This window comes from Prionailurus bengalensis, chromosome F2, assembly GCF_016509475.1.
Source record: "Prionailurus bengalensis isolate Pbe53 chromosome F2, Fcat_Pben_1.1_paternal_pri, whole genome shotgun sequence".
NCBI lineage: Eukaryota > Metazoa > Chordata > Mammalia > Carnivora > Felidae > Prionailurus > Prionailurus bengalensis.
Window position 1 is genome coordinate 41452395 of NC_057353.1, and position 15494 is coordinate 41467888.

Sequence of the window (15494 nt, forward strand, 5' to 3'; positions counted from 1 at the left end):
TTACCACCTATCTATATATTCCTTAAAACATGCTGAAAATAATGTATTGTTTACTTTTGTCTGATTTACTTTTGAGATTCATCCTTGATGATGTACAAACCTATATTTCTTTCATGTTTATGTATTTACACATTCTATTGTTGATGGACATTTCAGGTTTTTTTCCAGTTTATTGTCCATATGACCAATGCTGCTATAAGCATTCTTACCTGGGCCATAAGTGTAAGATTTTTCTAGAGTATACACTTCATAGTGGAATTACAAGTCAAAGGATATATGCATATTCAACCTAACCACATACCAAGCCTTTGTCCAGAATGGTTCTATCAGTTTATATAACTGCCTACAGTGGTTAAAGGTTCCCATCAGTATTTGGTTCCTTTTTTTATCTTTATCTTTTTCACTCTTTTCTTATCTTTTATTTATAAACATTTATTAAGTATTTAATATGTTGTCCAAGCCAGAAACTCGTGGGTCTTCTTGCTCTTTCTTTTCTTCATCCTATATATTTAGATGATCCAGAATCCTGATGAATATCAACATTTAGGTTAATTGAATTGAGGGTGTTTAACATAAAGAGTCATTAATCAAATACAATGCCATTATCTTATTAATTGAAAGGGTAGTAAGAACCCAAAAGCATCATACAGGAAGCAACTGCAGGAAGCAGTTACCACCACTAGAATTGAGGGAGCAAAGGGGAGAAATTGGAGTTTTTAAAACTTCAAAACTTAGAAGAGGAACCCCTGTGGAGCTGAAACTCAGGCTTCTAAGGAGGGGCTGCCTCCCAGCTTTGCTGGAGTCTCTGAACTGGAGAAATGGAACCCAGACTTCTGAGAATGGGGGCTCTGTCCAGCTGGCCCTGGGGTCTCCGGGGCAAGAGAATGTGTTAAAGCTGGTCTGTCGAGTGTTGGAGAAGCTGCACATGCATTTAGCTGCTTTAGCTGGAAGGAATTGCTCTAGTGGAGTGAAGAAGTATTGCTGATATGATACTCACAGGAACTGCAAAGCAGACAGGAAGCCACAAGCTCCTCCCTTCTTCTTCAGCCTTATTATCTCTCTCTAGCATTTCATATTGGCAGAGTTTAATAGGGAGCCAACTGGAAAAGCAGAGACATAGAAAGCAGAGTCCTCAACCCCAGCATTACAAGACGGTGGGTAGAGGGATAGGTTTGGAGCTACGAGACAGTCACTCAATAACTAGCACACATCTCTAGAACCAGCATCCAAAATCAGGAAGTAGAATTTTTTTAGCACCTGGAAGATCCCATTGTGCCTTCTCCCAGTCAATGTTTCAGCCTTCCTACAGTGAGGTATTTCTTTTTCTTAATGGCTCTAGCCTTCTAAGAGGCCAGATATTTTTTTTCTGTTTTTCTTTTTCTTTCTGTTTTTCTTTTTCATTTTCTTTTCTTTTCTTTTCTTTTCCCTTTAATACTCTGTCTTTTGATTTCCTCCCCTAACTAATGTCTATATTTTGTCTTAGTTTTCCCTTTCCAAAAGGAATTAATCTTATGGTAGAGAAAATTACTATATTATTGAATTTTAGAAAAGAAATCTTTTTTTTTTTTTTTTTTTTTTAGAAAAGAAATCTTCTAAGACAAACAACTTTCTTGGGAGATCTTCTATTAGGATATTGAATTTGACTTATGCTCACTGTTAAATGGACCAAATCTAAAAATACTGGTCTCTGGTGCTACATTTCATGGCAATGTTTTTACTAGGTGGTGTTTGGGAACTGCTGCTAAAGATTATAATTTTTGATGTATGCAGTTTGATGATGTATAGATGGATTTTAATAGCAGGGCAAGCAAGCCAAGTAAAATTAAATCAGAGCCTAGGACTAAGATTTTTTTCAGTCTGATTTAGATGTCCTTGGTTTTAAAGCTTTTTACTTTGCTTATAAGAGTTATTTCTAAGAAAATAAGAAATTCATTTCATACCATAACATTAAAAATACAGATTAAACATTTGTATAATATATCCTAAATTATAGTAGAGCATTTATTTTATAATTGGATTATAATAATATAATTGGATACTAATAATTATTTATAATCTACTCTAAACAAAACCAATGAAAAGATGTACAGTAAGATTCATTTTATTCTCATTCATCTTATTTTGTTTCAACAGGTTCATGAAGTTTATAAAATCTATATATTTTCTCTCTTTCTGGGATATTTACTGCAGTTTGAGAATTCAGCTTTATTGGTGTCTCCTCTATTAAGTTTAGTAGTAGCCTTAATGCTTGCTAAGTGCCTTCAGGTAATAAGAATTGCCTTTTTATCATTCTTGTGGTAAATTTTTTAATTGTTCATTTTTCATGCCTCACTTCTTTGTTCATGGTTGTTTTCCCCACAGCTGAATGTGAAAAAAGGAACTTTTATAGCCAAAATAATGAAAGTGATTAATTTTTACTTGGTGTGTACTCTGACAGTGACACTGAATATTATAATGAAGGTAAATAACTCTGGGTCTGAAATTCATGTAGAAGAGCAAGTTGAATAATGAAAGTACGGGGCTAAATTTTAATGAGCATGATAACATAGCATGGTAATAAAGTTTTTACAGTAAAATTACAAGTTGAACAATGATCATTCTTTCATGAGAATATAGGATTCTGATTCTTTTCTAGATACGCTTAAAAGATACACTTTATTTTCCATTTCACTTAAAATATTAAGTAATATATGGAGTAAATTGAGATGAGTAAAAGTGTTCAAAAGAGTATGTCAAGTCTCCTTGCTTCATAGTTATAGCATGTATTATTTAATTCCTTTTTAATTCATATTTTTTGTTTTATAGTCTTGCTGTGTTTTCAATTTCTAGACAGAAACATATTGCTGTGAGCATAGCTAATAGTTCTTTGTTGTAACTAGTGTTTTTTACTTCCAGATGTTTGTCCCACACAAAGAAAATGGACACATGCTGAAATTCCTTGAAGTAAAATTTGGATTAAATATGACTAAGTAAGTTTTATTTATTAATTTTTTTAAGTTTATTTATTTTCAGAGGGAGAGAGTGCATGCACAAGTCAGGAAGGGGCAGAGAGGAAGAGAGAGAGAATCCCAGGCAGGCTTGGTGCCATTAGCACAGACACTGACACAGGGCTCAAACCCACAAATTGTGAGTACATGACCTGAGCCGAAACTAGGAATTTCGGCTGAAATTGACTGAGCCACTCAGGCACCCCAGTAAGTTTTAGATTATATAAAAATTTATCTAGGGGCTCCTGGGTGGCTCAGTTGGTTAAGCATGTGACTTTGGCTCAGGTCATGATCTCCTGACTCTTGAGTACAAGCCCCGTATCAGGCTCTGTGCTGACAGCTCAGAGCCTGAGCCTGCTTCAGATTCTGTATCTCCCTGTGTCTTTCTTCACCCCCCCCACCCCCCCATGCACGTGTGCTCTCTCTTCTTCTCTCTCTCTTTCTCAAAAATAAACATTAAAAAAATTTTTTTAAAAATTTGTCTAACTCTATACCACTTAGAAAATATAGAGCAAAAATTAATCCAAGGGGTAGTAGACACTTAATTACATACCACTTAGAAAATAAATAATTTGGAAAATTACAATATCTAGGAGAAATATATTAATATTTTTTCTCATTAAAAAAAATCTCATTTAGAGGCACCTGGGTGACTCAGTTAAGCGTCCGATTTCAGATCAGGTCACGATCTCATGGTTTGTGAGTTCAAGCCCCACGTCAGGCTCTGTGCTGACAGCTCAGAGCCTGGAGTCTGCTTTGGATTCTGTGTCTCCCTCTCTGTCTCTGCCCCTCCCTTGCTCATGCTCTGTCTCTCTCTGTGTCAAAAATAAATAAAAACATTTAAAAAAAATCTCATTTAGGTGTTTTATAAATTAGATGTACTTAAACCCTCATAGTGTGACAGCGTTTGAGAGTATTTTTTCTCTTAATGCAGAACAATGATACAGTCTAAAGTCAGAATAAATTAAAGATATAAAATAAACAAAGAACCAATGTAATTAAAAAAATTTTTTTTAATGTTTATTTTGAGAGAGAGCGAACGAAAGAGAGAGAGTGAGAGACAGCATGAGTGGGGGAGGGGCAGAGAGAGAGAGGGAGACACAGAATCTGAAACAGGCTCCAGGCTCTGAGCTGCGGGGCTTGAACTCAGGAACAGCGAGATCATGACCTAGACTGAAGTCAGACACTTAACCGACTGAGCCATCCAGACCCCCCAAGAACCAATGTAATTGTAACCACTAAAAATGTTTGCATCAAAAAGAGGTGGGCAATAAGATACTTATTTCATAGCAAAGAAATGAGATCATAATAGTGGATTAGATCAGAAGCTGACTTTTAAATTCAAGAATAATGTACCTTTTGTTTGTTAAATGCATTTTTTAAATCTAAAGTGAAATAAATGACTTATGCACTGATGGAGTCCACTTGCATAACAGAAAAAATATTTACACATTTTTCTAGTTCTTCTAATATACCTTAGAACCTTATAATTCACTGTGATTACATGGGATTTCAGATGCTGTGCGTGGAATTTCATGTGTGTTATATCACAGTTAATAAAGCTTTTGACATGGTTTAAACACTTCAGAAATCTTCTGAAGTTTGTTAAGTCAGGTATGGATATCTACTGAGGTAAAATCCTGTAAGAGGCCATATACTCCGTAAGGGCAGGGATCATGTCTTTTTCAGGGATATTTATAGGCCTGACATTTAGCAGGCAATTAGGAAAAATTGGTTATAGATCTCCATAATTGACTAGCCTTTCCCCTGACTTTTTCTTTAACCTTGGAAAACTCTAGAGTTCACAAATAGAATTAAGGGCTGCTTTTGTCTAGCATTTCTTAGTTGATGTTATGTAGTGCCCCTTTCTTCAGCATGTCAGGTACTAGATTTGTTTCACTGGGTAATATAATAGGTATTATAAGAATAAGGTAGTGTCTCTGTCCTTAAGAATATTGACATCTCACTTGGTAGTTTTTGTACAGTTAATAACATGGGTGGTATAAATAGTTAAATGCCTTACACTCACATGTGCCAACTGGGTATTAGGATTTGTAGTTCACCAGAATGTCAGGAAACATTTCTTTTTTTTTTTTTAAATATATATTTTTTAATTTTATTTTTTTTACCAGAATGTCAGGAAACATTTCTTTTTTTTAAATATATATTTTTTAATTTTATTTTTTTTAATTTACGTCCAAATTAGCATATAGTGCAACAATGATTTCAGGAGTAGATTCCTTAATGCCCCTTACCCATTTAGCCCATCCCCCTTCCCACAACCCCTCCAGTAACCCTCTGTTTGTTCTCTATGAGTCTCATCTGTTTTATCCCCCTCCCTGTTTTTATATTATTTTTGTTTCCCTTCCCTTATGTTCATCTGTTTTGTCTCTTAAAGTCCTCATATGAGTAAAGTCATATGATACTTGCCTTTCTCTGACTAATTTTGCTTCGCTTAATACCTTTTAGTTCCATCCATGTAGTTGCAAATGGCAAGATTTCATTCTTTTTAATTGCCAGGTAATACTTCCTTGTATGTATAAACCACATCTTCTTTATCCATTCATCCATCAATGGACATTTGGGCTCTTTCCATACTTTGGCTATTGTTGATAGTGCTGCTATAAACATGGGGGTGCATGTATCCCTTCGAAACAGCATACCTGTATGCCTTGGATAAATACCTAGTAGTGCAACTCCTGGGTCGTAGGGTAGTTCTATTTGTAATTTTTTGAGGAACCTAGATACTGTTTTCCAGAGTGGCTGCACCAGTTTGCATTCCCACCAGCAGTGCAAAAGAGATGCTCTTTCTCCACATCCAACATCTGTTGTTGCCTGAGTTGTTAACATTAGCCATTCTGACAGGTGTAAGGTGGTATCTCATTGTGGTTTTAATTTGTATTTCCCTGATGATGAGCGATGTTGAGGATTTTTTCGTGTGTTGGTTGGCCATCTGGATATCTTCTTTGAGGAAGTGTCTATTCATGTCTTTTGCCCATTTCTTCACTGGCTTATTTGTTTTTTGGGTGTTGAGTTTGATAACTTCTTTATAGATTTTGGATACTAACCCTTTATCTGATATGTCGTTTGCAAATATCTTCTCCCATTCCATCAGTTGCCTTTTAGTTTTGTTGATTGTTTCCTTCTCTGTGCAGAAGCTTTTTATTTTGATGAGGTTCCAATAGTTCATTTTTGCTTTTGTTTCCCTTGCCTCTGGAGACATGCTCAGTAAGACATTGCTCGGCCAAGATCAAAGAGGTTTTGAGGAAACATTTCTGTTGAGACAGACTTTCAAGAACCAGTAATGAAATGTTAATAAATATTGGATGTGCACGATACTAGGCCAGGTATTCTGAGCTATTAAAAAATGACTATAATCTTAAACTAGCAAATTGTATTAAGTGCTATAATAGAAGGATAAGTAAAGTGCCATGGGAATATGGGGAAGGAAAGATTGAGACTGGGTGACATGGAAGAATATTCATGAAATTGAAATTTGAATTGGATCTTACAGAATTAGTACCTTTAATAGGCAGATAAAAAAGACATGAATTCATCATACAATCATATATACAAGACAGTTGGATAGCAGCCTCTTTGATACAGTTGTATTGCTGCTTGACACATTGTGAAACTTTGACCTTTAATTCTAAACCCAGTGATTTGTGAAGCAGGCATTCTCAGGCCACCCGTGAGCTCTCCCGAAGATCACTCCATCTCTTAGCTCCTTTCCCAGGGTTAGGATTAAGGATAAAATGGTGGTTGGAGATGGGTCAGATGTTGAGAATACAGATAAAACTATATATAAGCAGGAGCCTTGTTAATCATATTTAGCTTAGAGTCAAAAGAAGTTTATCTTGATTCTTATAGCTTGAAATGTTCATGTGTTAAATCTTATGACTTCTGTCGTAATAATTAGGTTACTCTCTTAAAATGAGTCCTGTGGGGCACCTGGGTGACTCAGTGGGTTAAGCATCCAGCTCTTGATTTCAGCTCAGGTCATGATCTCATGGTTCATGAGTTTGAGCTCCATGTCCAATTCTGAGCTGACAGCATGGAGCCTGCTTGGGATTCTCTGTCTCCCTGTCTCTCTGTCCCTCCCCGACGCACTCGTGTGCATGCTCTCTCTCTCAAAAATAAATAAAAGAAATATTTTTCAAAATGGGTCCTAGTTGAATTACATTTATCCATATAAAACAGGACTGTCCAATAATACAGTGTGAGTCACATATGTAATTTTCTAGGAACCACATTAAAAAAAGTAAAAAGAGGGGCGCCTGGGTGGCTCAGTCGGTTGGGCGTCCGACTTCGGCTCAGGTCATGATCTCACGGTCCGTGCGTTTGAGCTCGTGTCGGGCTCTGTGCTGACAGCTCAGAGCCTGGAGCCTGTTTCAGATTCTGTGTCTCCCTCTCTCTCTGACCTTCCCCCGTTCATGCTCTGTCTCTCTCTGTCTCAAAAATGAATAAATGTTAAAAAACAAAAAAAAAAAAAGTAAAAAGAGAGGTACTGGGTGGCTCAGTTGGTTAAGCATCCAACTTCAGCTCAGGTCATGATCTCACAGTTTGTGAGTTCGAGTCCCGCATCGGGCTCTGTGCTGACAGCTCAGAGCCTGGAGCCTGCTTCTGATTCTGTGTCTCCCTCTCTCTGCCCCTCCCCGGCTCACGCTCTTGCTCTCTCTCAAAAATAAATAAACGTTAAAAATTTAAATGAAGTAAAATAAATTTTAAAAAAGGTAAAACGAAACAAGGGAATTTTATTTTAATTATAAATTTATTTAATCTGATTCATTAAAATATTTTAATGTGCAAACAGTATAAAAATTACTAATGAGCTATTTTGTATTCTTTTGTCCTTTTTCATTTTCTTTTATGTTTGAAATCCGGGATACTTAAAGTAGATCTCCATTTGCATTGGCCGCATTTCAAGTGCTAATAGCCCCATTGTATCTAGTAGCTACCATGTTGAGCACTGCAGATGGAAGGGTTGGACAGCTGAATTTTTTGTTGTTTCCAGATAAAAATAGAAAGTGAAACTCTATTGAAACCATATTGAATTCTAGAGATGGTCACATTACTGGATAATACAGAGCAGCAGTTTTACATTTATTAGGGCAATTTGTTGAGAAGAGTTACTAACGCTATTATCTTCATTTATAAAGGGTACTGTTACAAGTGAATTTAGGAAATGTGTTTTATGTTTTTATTGAGATAATACTTTTATGTTCAGTAGTTTATAACATCTGTGATTTTAACATCATGCTTTTTGTTTTCTCAAGGAATTTTACAATGAATTGGCTCCTGTGTCAAGAATCCCTGCAGGCACCATCTCAAGATTTTTTTTTGCGATTGACACAGTCTTCTTTATTACCTTTCTATGTTTTAGTGTTAATTATTTGTTTTCTTTCTATGATGCAAGTTATTTTTAGGAGAATTAAGTAAGTACCTATGAGAATCATCACATTGCTAACTAATACCTTATGGAAATACGTAAACTATCAATTTTTAGTATCCTTCCAATATTTGTGTATTTGTTTCAGAGTTTCTAGTTCCATTCTCTTGTTATGAACATGTACAAGATCGTTATAACTTAACCAGATAATATTCAAATTTGTTTATACATCTAAATACATGATGTACAAATTTAATGTAGGAATAATATTCATTTAAACTGTTAGACTCCTTCACTAATTTAGTCATATTTTTACTGAATGTAAGAATAATTTTTGTAACCTAAATGAAGCTAGTAATGTAAGTGATTTTAAATTATCAAGACTATTTTAAAATATTTTTGTCATGGCTGAAAGCAATAACTAGTTAAGTGATAATCTTGGAAAAGGAACCTAAAAATCTTTTTTGTCATATTTCCTGAATTTTCATATTTAGTCTTCACTGAGTCAGTTTCTTCAGGTTCTTAAAAGCCCTTTCAAGGACTTGGAGATGTATATAAGTTAGGCATTTGACTATCAGAATATACTTTCAGATTTCAAGAACCATCTGTATTTTTTTTTTTTTTTTTGAAAAAATTTAAGACCTTTGATTATTTAAAAATGTTTTTTCAATAGTAAAAAACATTTCCTTTGTGTAGTGGCAAGTCCTTGAAAGAAACTATTACGCTTGAAGATGGACGAATTGGAGGAAGGCCAGAAATAATTTATCATGTGATTCATACTATCTTATTGGGCTCTCTTGCAATGGTTATAGAAGGGTAAGTGTACTTTATTGGAGCTATTTGTTTTTACAAACAGTTGTCCTTTCTAATGGTAATAAATGGATACTTTCAAGAATATATTTATAAGGGACACCTGGGTAGCTCAGTTGGTTTATGTGTCTGACTCTAGATTTTGGCTCAGGTCGTGATCTCATGGTTCCTGAGTTTGAGCCTGGCATTGGGCTCTGCCCTGACATTGTGGAGTCCGCTTGGGATTCTGTCTGTCTGTGTGTCTCTCTCTCTTTCTCTCTCTCTCTCTGTCCCTACCCTGTTTGCACTCTCTCTCAAAACAAAACAAAACAAAACAAAAACAAAAACACTTAAAAAAAAAAGAATATATTTATGAAACTATAAAAACTAAAAATCTACAAACTTTCTTTATCTGGAGTTTACAGAGGTGCTTATAGTACAGTGAACTGACATTTATTTATTCACTCTTTTGTTCAAAAACTATTGAATGTTTTCCAAGGACCAGGCATTGTACTAGGTGCTGAAGGTACATTGGTAAGCAAAAGTGGACATACAGTTTCTAACCTTATGTGACTGTGGCCTAATGGAGGTGACAGATATTAATCACACAAAAATAAAATTACAACTTTGTTAAATGAAATAGAGGTAAATCGTGCTGTGAGGTTGAGAGTTCAGTAAATGATACCCTTTAAAGTTTGGACTCAGATGAAAAATAAGACACATGGGTATAAAATGATTTTGAATACTCAATTTCAATTGGAGGAGGGGCTTTTCCCACAGTAACAACAAGCAATTGTCCAGGTACCAACTGAATGTCCTACACTTTGACTTAATTCTGGCACTGTCCACCTAGAGGTTGCATCAGATTCCACAGTTCAAGATTGCCCCCCAACCCACTTCATGTGCCAGTTGCAAATCCAGGTTATTACCTGTGCTTCTGACCAACTGGCTGTAAATCAGAAGTTCTTAGATCCCCCTCCTCAGGTTCAATTAACTTGCTAGAACAGTTCACAGAACTCAGAGAAACATTTTACTTACTAGATCACTAGTTTATTATAAAAGGATATAACTCAGTAACAACCAGATGGAAGCTCGGCAGAGGGCAAGGTTTGTAGGAAGGGGTCCGGAGCTCCCGTTATCTCTCTAGGTGTACCACTCTCTCCAGGTCTACATGTGGTCGCCAACCCAAAGCTCTCCAAACCCTGTCCTTTTGGGTTTTTATAAAAGCCTCACATAGGCAAGATTGATTAAATTATTGGCCATTAGTGATTGAACTCAACCTCTAGGCCCTTTTCCCTCCCCAGAGGTTTGGAGTGGGACTGAGTTCCAACTCCCTAATCACATGGTTGGCTCCACTGGCAACCAGCCCCATCCTTGAGTGTCTTCCAAAAAGTTACCATTAACATAAAAAAAGATACCTTTCCAGTTTCATCACTTAGGAGATTCTAAGAATTTTAGGAGCTGTGAGCCAGGGACTGTACAAAGACCAAATATATGAGAAATACATTTCAATCATCTGAATGATTCTGATTCTATAAAGGTTGCATTGGAGACCACTTCTTCATGTGTGAACAAAGGGCAAATGCCACCCCAAATTGACCTTAGTCCTCAGACTTTGGGCTTTCCCTCTTTAATGGATAGAGCCTTGGTAAGTTTATGCCCCTGTCTACACCTACCTTGCAAAAGGAAGATACAAAATATGGATGCCTAGAATGTTTAAGCTGGATATGCTCAATTCTCCCTCTTAATACACAAATCAGATAAATCACTGCCATGAAGAGGAGCCATTAAGATTCTGAGGTAGAGGGATAAGAGGGGAAGTAGGGAGAGATGAAAAGTATTGATCCTAGTATAAGATTTCTCAAGTTAAATTTTCTTTAATTATGAATATAGATACTGAATCACAGTCCCATGGTGCTTTTCCAAAAAGAAAGCTTAGCTGTTTTCAAGTATTATATTAATTTTTTATCTTGAAATACTATATACATTACAACCTCAAAGTTACAGTTATTATTGGGCCTGCATTTAACATCTTAATAAGCACAAATGTGCCATATTAGAAATCTTTTTATTATTTGATATCAATATTTCAGCATAATTGGTTTCCTTTGTAGACCTATGTACTTTATGCATTTAAAAACATTTTCTTGGGGTGCCTGGGTGGCTCAGTCAGTTAAGCGTCCGACTTCGGCTCAGGTCATGATCTCGCGGTCCGTGAGTTCGAGCCCCGCGTTGGGCTCTGTGCTGACAGCTCAGAGCCTGGAGCCTGTTTTGGATTCTGTGTCTCCCTCTCTCTCTGACCCTCCCCCATTCATGCTGTCTCTCCCTGTCTCAAAAATAAATAAACATTAAAAATAAATAAATAAAAACATTTTTTGGGGGCATCTGGAAGACTCAGTTGGTTAACCGACTGACTCTTGATTTTGGCTCAGGTCATGATTTCACGGTTTGCGGGTTCGAGACCTGCGTTAGGCTCCATGCTGATGGCAAGGAACCTGCTTGGGATTCTCTCTCCCTCTCTCTCTGCCTCTCCCCCACTCGCACACATGCATGCTCTCAAATAAATAAACTTAAAAAAAAAAAAAAAAACCATTTTCTTATAAGTCATCCGTACACTTTATCAGACTGCCAAACCCCTGACCAATGGGAATCTTTTACTGAAACATTAAGTGAGAATGGTGGTTCACACGAATAGTTAGCATTCCATAATGCCTAGTAAGTAGGATGAAGAAATGTGTTAAACCATGAATATTCTAAGTGATTCATGTTTTGATTCTCATCTCATTGCCTTGTAGTACTAGAATTTTGGTGCATGGGTTACCTTTTCCCCCCTTTGTACTCTCTCAGTTTTATTTCTCTCTGCAGAAGAACATTTTATTATCCTCACTATTCTTCATTGTTGGATCTACCATTTTAAGTTCAAGATCCTGTTTTTGAACATGTAATATGCATTATTCTTTCACTCATCTTTACTTCTTTAATTTATTCACTAGGCCTATAATACTGTGACCACCTGTTCATGCAAATAATAAGCATAGTCACCCAGAATGTGCCAGGCACTCTATTAAGTAGGCAGTAGGGATTAAAGAAATACAAAATCTACTCTTTTGCTTCAAAGGGTAAGTAAACCAAGAGTTAGAATAAAGTAAGTACTATGAGAAAGGTATACAAAGGGTGCTTTAATCACTCAAGAGGAGAGGTACTAACTCAGTTGTAGAGGGTGGACAGAGGAAGTCAGTTTAAGGAAGATTTCCTAAATGGGGCAACAGCCTTCAGAGATAAATAGAGGTTGGCCAGGCTGTTCATTTTCTTGTGTGTTTGTGTGTGTGTGTAATAATCTGGACAGAATAAATGTCATGGGTGCTTAGGTGGCTCAGTTGGTTAAGCATCCGATGCCTAGTTTCAACTCAGGTCATGATCTCACAGTTCGTGGGTTCAAGCCCCACATTGCACTCTGCAATGACAGTGCAGAGCCTACTTGGGATTCTCTCTCTCTCTCTCTCTCTCTCTCTCTCTCTGTCTGTCTGTCTTTCAGAAATAAACAAAAATGTTATATCAGATTTGTTTTTAGTAAGATCTCTCTGGCAGCAATAATTGAGGAAAACAAGATTAAAGGAAGACAGGCTGGTTAAGAAGGTGTCATAATAGAATATAGAAAAGAGTAGCCATAGAGATGGAGGAAAGGGGCCAAAACTAAAATATTTGGGAATTGGAAACTGAGTAAGTAGCAGTAGGGACTGTGGCAGAGGGACTTTAGGAGGAATTACAACTCAGAAGTCAAAGGAGTTTTTAAAGGAGTACATAATCAGAGAGTAGAAGGGAGGAAGAAGTGGTAAGCATGGACCTCAAGGGGTCTGGCTATAAAGGGAATCAGCCTATGGCAGCACTAGACGAGGATGGATGGGCTTGTATCAAGAAGGAGAAACTTATGTGCATTATGGAATGGAACACTTGAGATTGTTATGCAAACTCTGGCTAGAACACTAATCATATTTAGGGAAGTCCTAGGAGAAAAACTGAAAAGGTGCATCAACACCATATTTTTGAGGGCCCTGAAATTTAGATGAGTTTTCATTTATTTCAGTAGATTCTGGGGAACCACTAGAGACTATAACAAAAAGTGTCTTTTAATTATGTTTGAAGAAGGTTCATCTGGCATTTGGTTGAAGGAGAGTCTAAAGGTAGAGATGTTAGGGCACCTGGCTGGCTCAGTGGGAAGAGTATTCAACTCTTGTTCTTGGGGTTTTAAGTTCAAGCCCCACATAGGATATAGAGATTACTAAAAAACAACAAAACATAGAGATGTTAATTATCAGGCTGTTGCAATAAAATGGTAAGGAAGAGATAGATGCAGAGAAATCATTGGACTGGACATAGTGGTCTAATCTCTAGAGCAGGAAGTTGGTGTTCCAGGGAATGTTATGTACATATAATTCAATGTGAATGGTGTCTCCTGGAGTTCTAAACCAGACTCTAGTTTTGATTCTGGGTGACTTGAAGAATAGCAGGAATGGGGGTAATTAGGAGGAAATATTGGTTGACCAGAGGAAACTAATACAGTTCCTTTGTCTTAGCAATATGTATTCTATATACACATACACTACTTCCGTCAAAGTCCAAGTCAGTTTTCATTTTTCTTAAGATTTTATTTTTAAGTAATCTCTATATCCAACATGGGGCTCAAACTTACAACGCTGAGATTAAGAGCTGCATGCTCCACCAACTGAGCCAGCCGGGTTCCCCTACATTTTTTTAAATCGCCAAAAAGCTAGGGTGGCAGTATAGTACCTGCAATTTTACATTTTGCTTTTATATTTTTCATAACTATTTAATACCTACTGAAGGACAGGTTTCTAGGTTTTTTTCTACTAAAACAACATACTGCAGTTAAAACCTTTGTATCTTTATATACATATACTAATATATCTGTTGACTAACTTACTAGAAATGGGGTTGTCTTGGAGTACTTAAAATTTGTCTAGGTTTTGGGGTGCCTGGGTGGCTCAGTCGGTTAAGCGTCCAACTCTTGATTTCAGCTCAAGTCATGTCTTGCAGCTCGTGGGTTCAAGCCTGTTGTCGGGCTCTGCACTGGCAGTGTGGAGCCTGCTTGGGATTCTTTCTCTCTTTTTCTTTCTGCCCCTCCCCTGCTTGCATGCTCGCTCTCTCCCTCTCAAAAATAAATAAACATGAAACAAACGGAAACTAAAAACTTAAAAAAAATTTTTATAGATTTTGCCAAATTGCCTTCTGGAAAAGTATAGCAGTTTATATTTTCTCCAAGAGTACAATCTTACTACACTCTCATCTATATTAATGCTCTTATTTCATCCTCATTTTAGTAACCTGCATGTTTTCTTGATTATTTAAGAAATGAATAACAATCTGTTGCTGAAAGTTAGAGGCTAAGCTTTTCATTTTCCCTTAACATGTGGTATTTTCATGGGTAGTAGGAGAGAACTGAGAAAAGAGAAATCGGGTTGCCTGGCTGGCTCAGTCAGTGGAGCATGTGACTAATGATCTTGGGGTTATGAGTTTGAACCCCACATTGGGTGCAGAAATTACTTAAAAAAATAAAATCTTTTAAAAAAAGATAGAGAAATTAGATAGTAATGAGGTTCATGGGATATCTGATATGTGACTCCCATTCTTTTCTAGCTTGAAATACCTCTGGACTCCTTATGTATGCATGTTAGCAGCATTTGGTGTATGTTCTCCTGAACTTTGGATGACACTTTTCAAGTGGCTTCGATTGCGAACAGTACACCCAGTGTTATTGGTGAGTCATTGTTATTTTGTGTTAAGTACTTGTTTCTCTTTCAATTACACAAATGGAAACTGCATTGAATACAATTGAAATGGTGTGAGTAAAGGATATTATGACTTACAAGTGAAAAAGAGATCCCGGGGAAAAAATTTTTTTTAGAATTTCTGATTTAAATGCAGATAAGTAAAATAGAAGGTAAAAATACGAGTGAATCAATAATGTTAGAGGCTATCAAGAATTAATTTTTAGGGGCACCTGGGTGGTTCAGTTGGTTGAGTGTGTGACTCTTGGTTTCATTCAGCTCAGGTCATGACGTCACGGTTTATGAGATCAAGCCCCACATTGGGCTTTGTGCCGCCAGTGTGGAACATGCTTGGTATTCTGTCTCTCTCCCTCTCTCTCTCTGCCCCTCCCCTGCTTGCATGCACTCTTTCTCTCTCTCAAAATAAATAAACTTTTAAAAAATTTATTAAAAAACAACTATTTTGAGCGGTTGGGCATCTGACTTCAGCTCAGGTCATGATCTCATCGTTTGTGAGTTTGTGCCCCCAGTCAGGCTCTGTGC

The 15494-nt window shown here is 36.8% G+C and overlaps 1 protein-coding gene across 5 annotated transcripts in view; it reads left to right on the forward strand.

Annotated features, from left to right (window-relative positions):
* Window positions 1-15494, forward strand: part of DPY19L4 (dpy-19 like 4) — a 70348-nt gene that overhangs the window by 30959 nt on the left and 23895 nt on the right. For all 5 annotated transcript variants that reach the window (XM_043601400.1, XM_043601401.1, XM_043601402.1 and 2 more), the window contains 6 exons: window positions 2134-2265; window positions 2362-2460; window positions 2896-2969; window positions 8264-8422; window positions 9073-9192; window positions 14821-14941. In XM_043601400.1, coding sequence (XP_043457335.1) covers window positions 2134-2265; window positions 2362-2460; window positions 2896-2969; window positions 8264-8422; window positions 9073-9192; window positions 14821-14941 — 705 coding nt within the window. The remainder of the gene's footprint in view (window positions 1-2133; window positions 2266-2361; window positions 2461-2895; window positions 2970-8263; window positions 8423-9072; window positions 9193-14820; window positions 14942-15494) is intronic.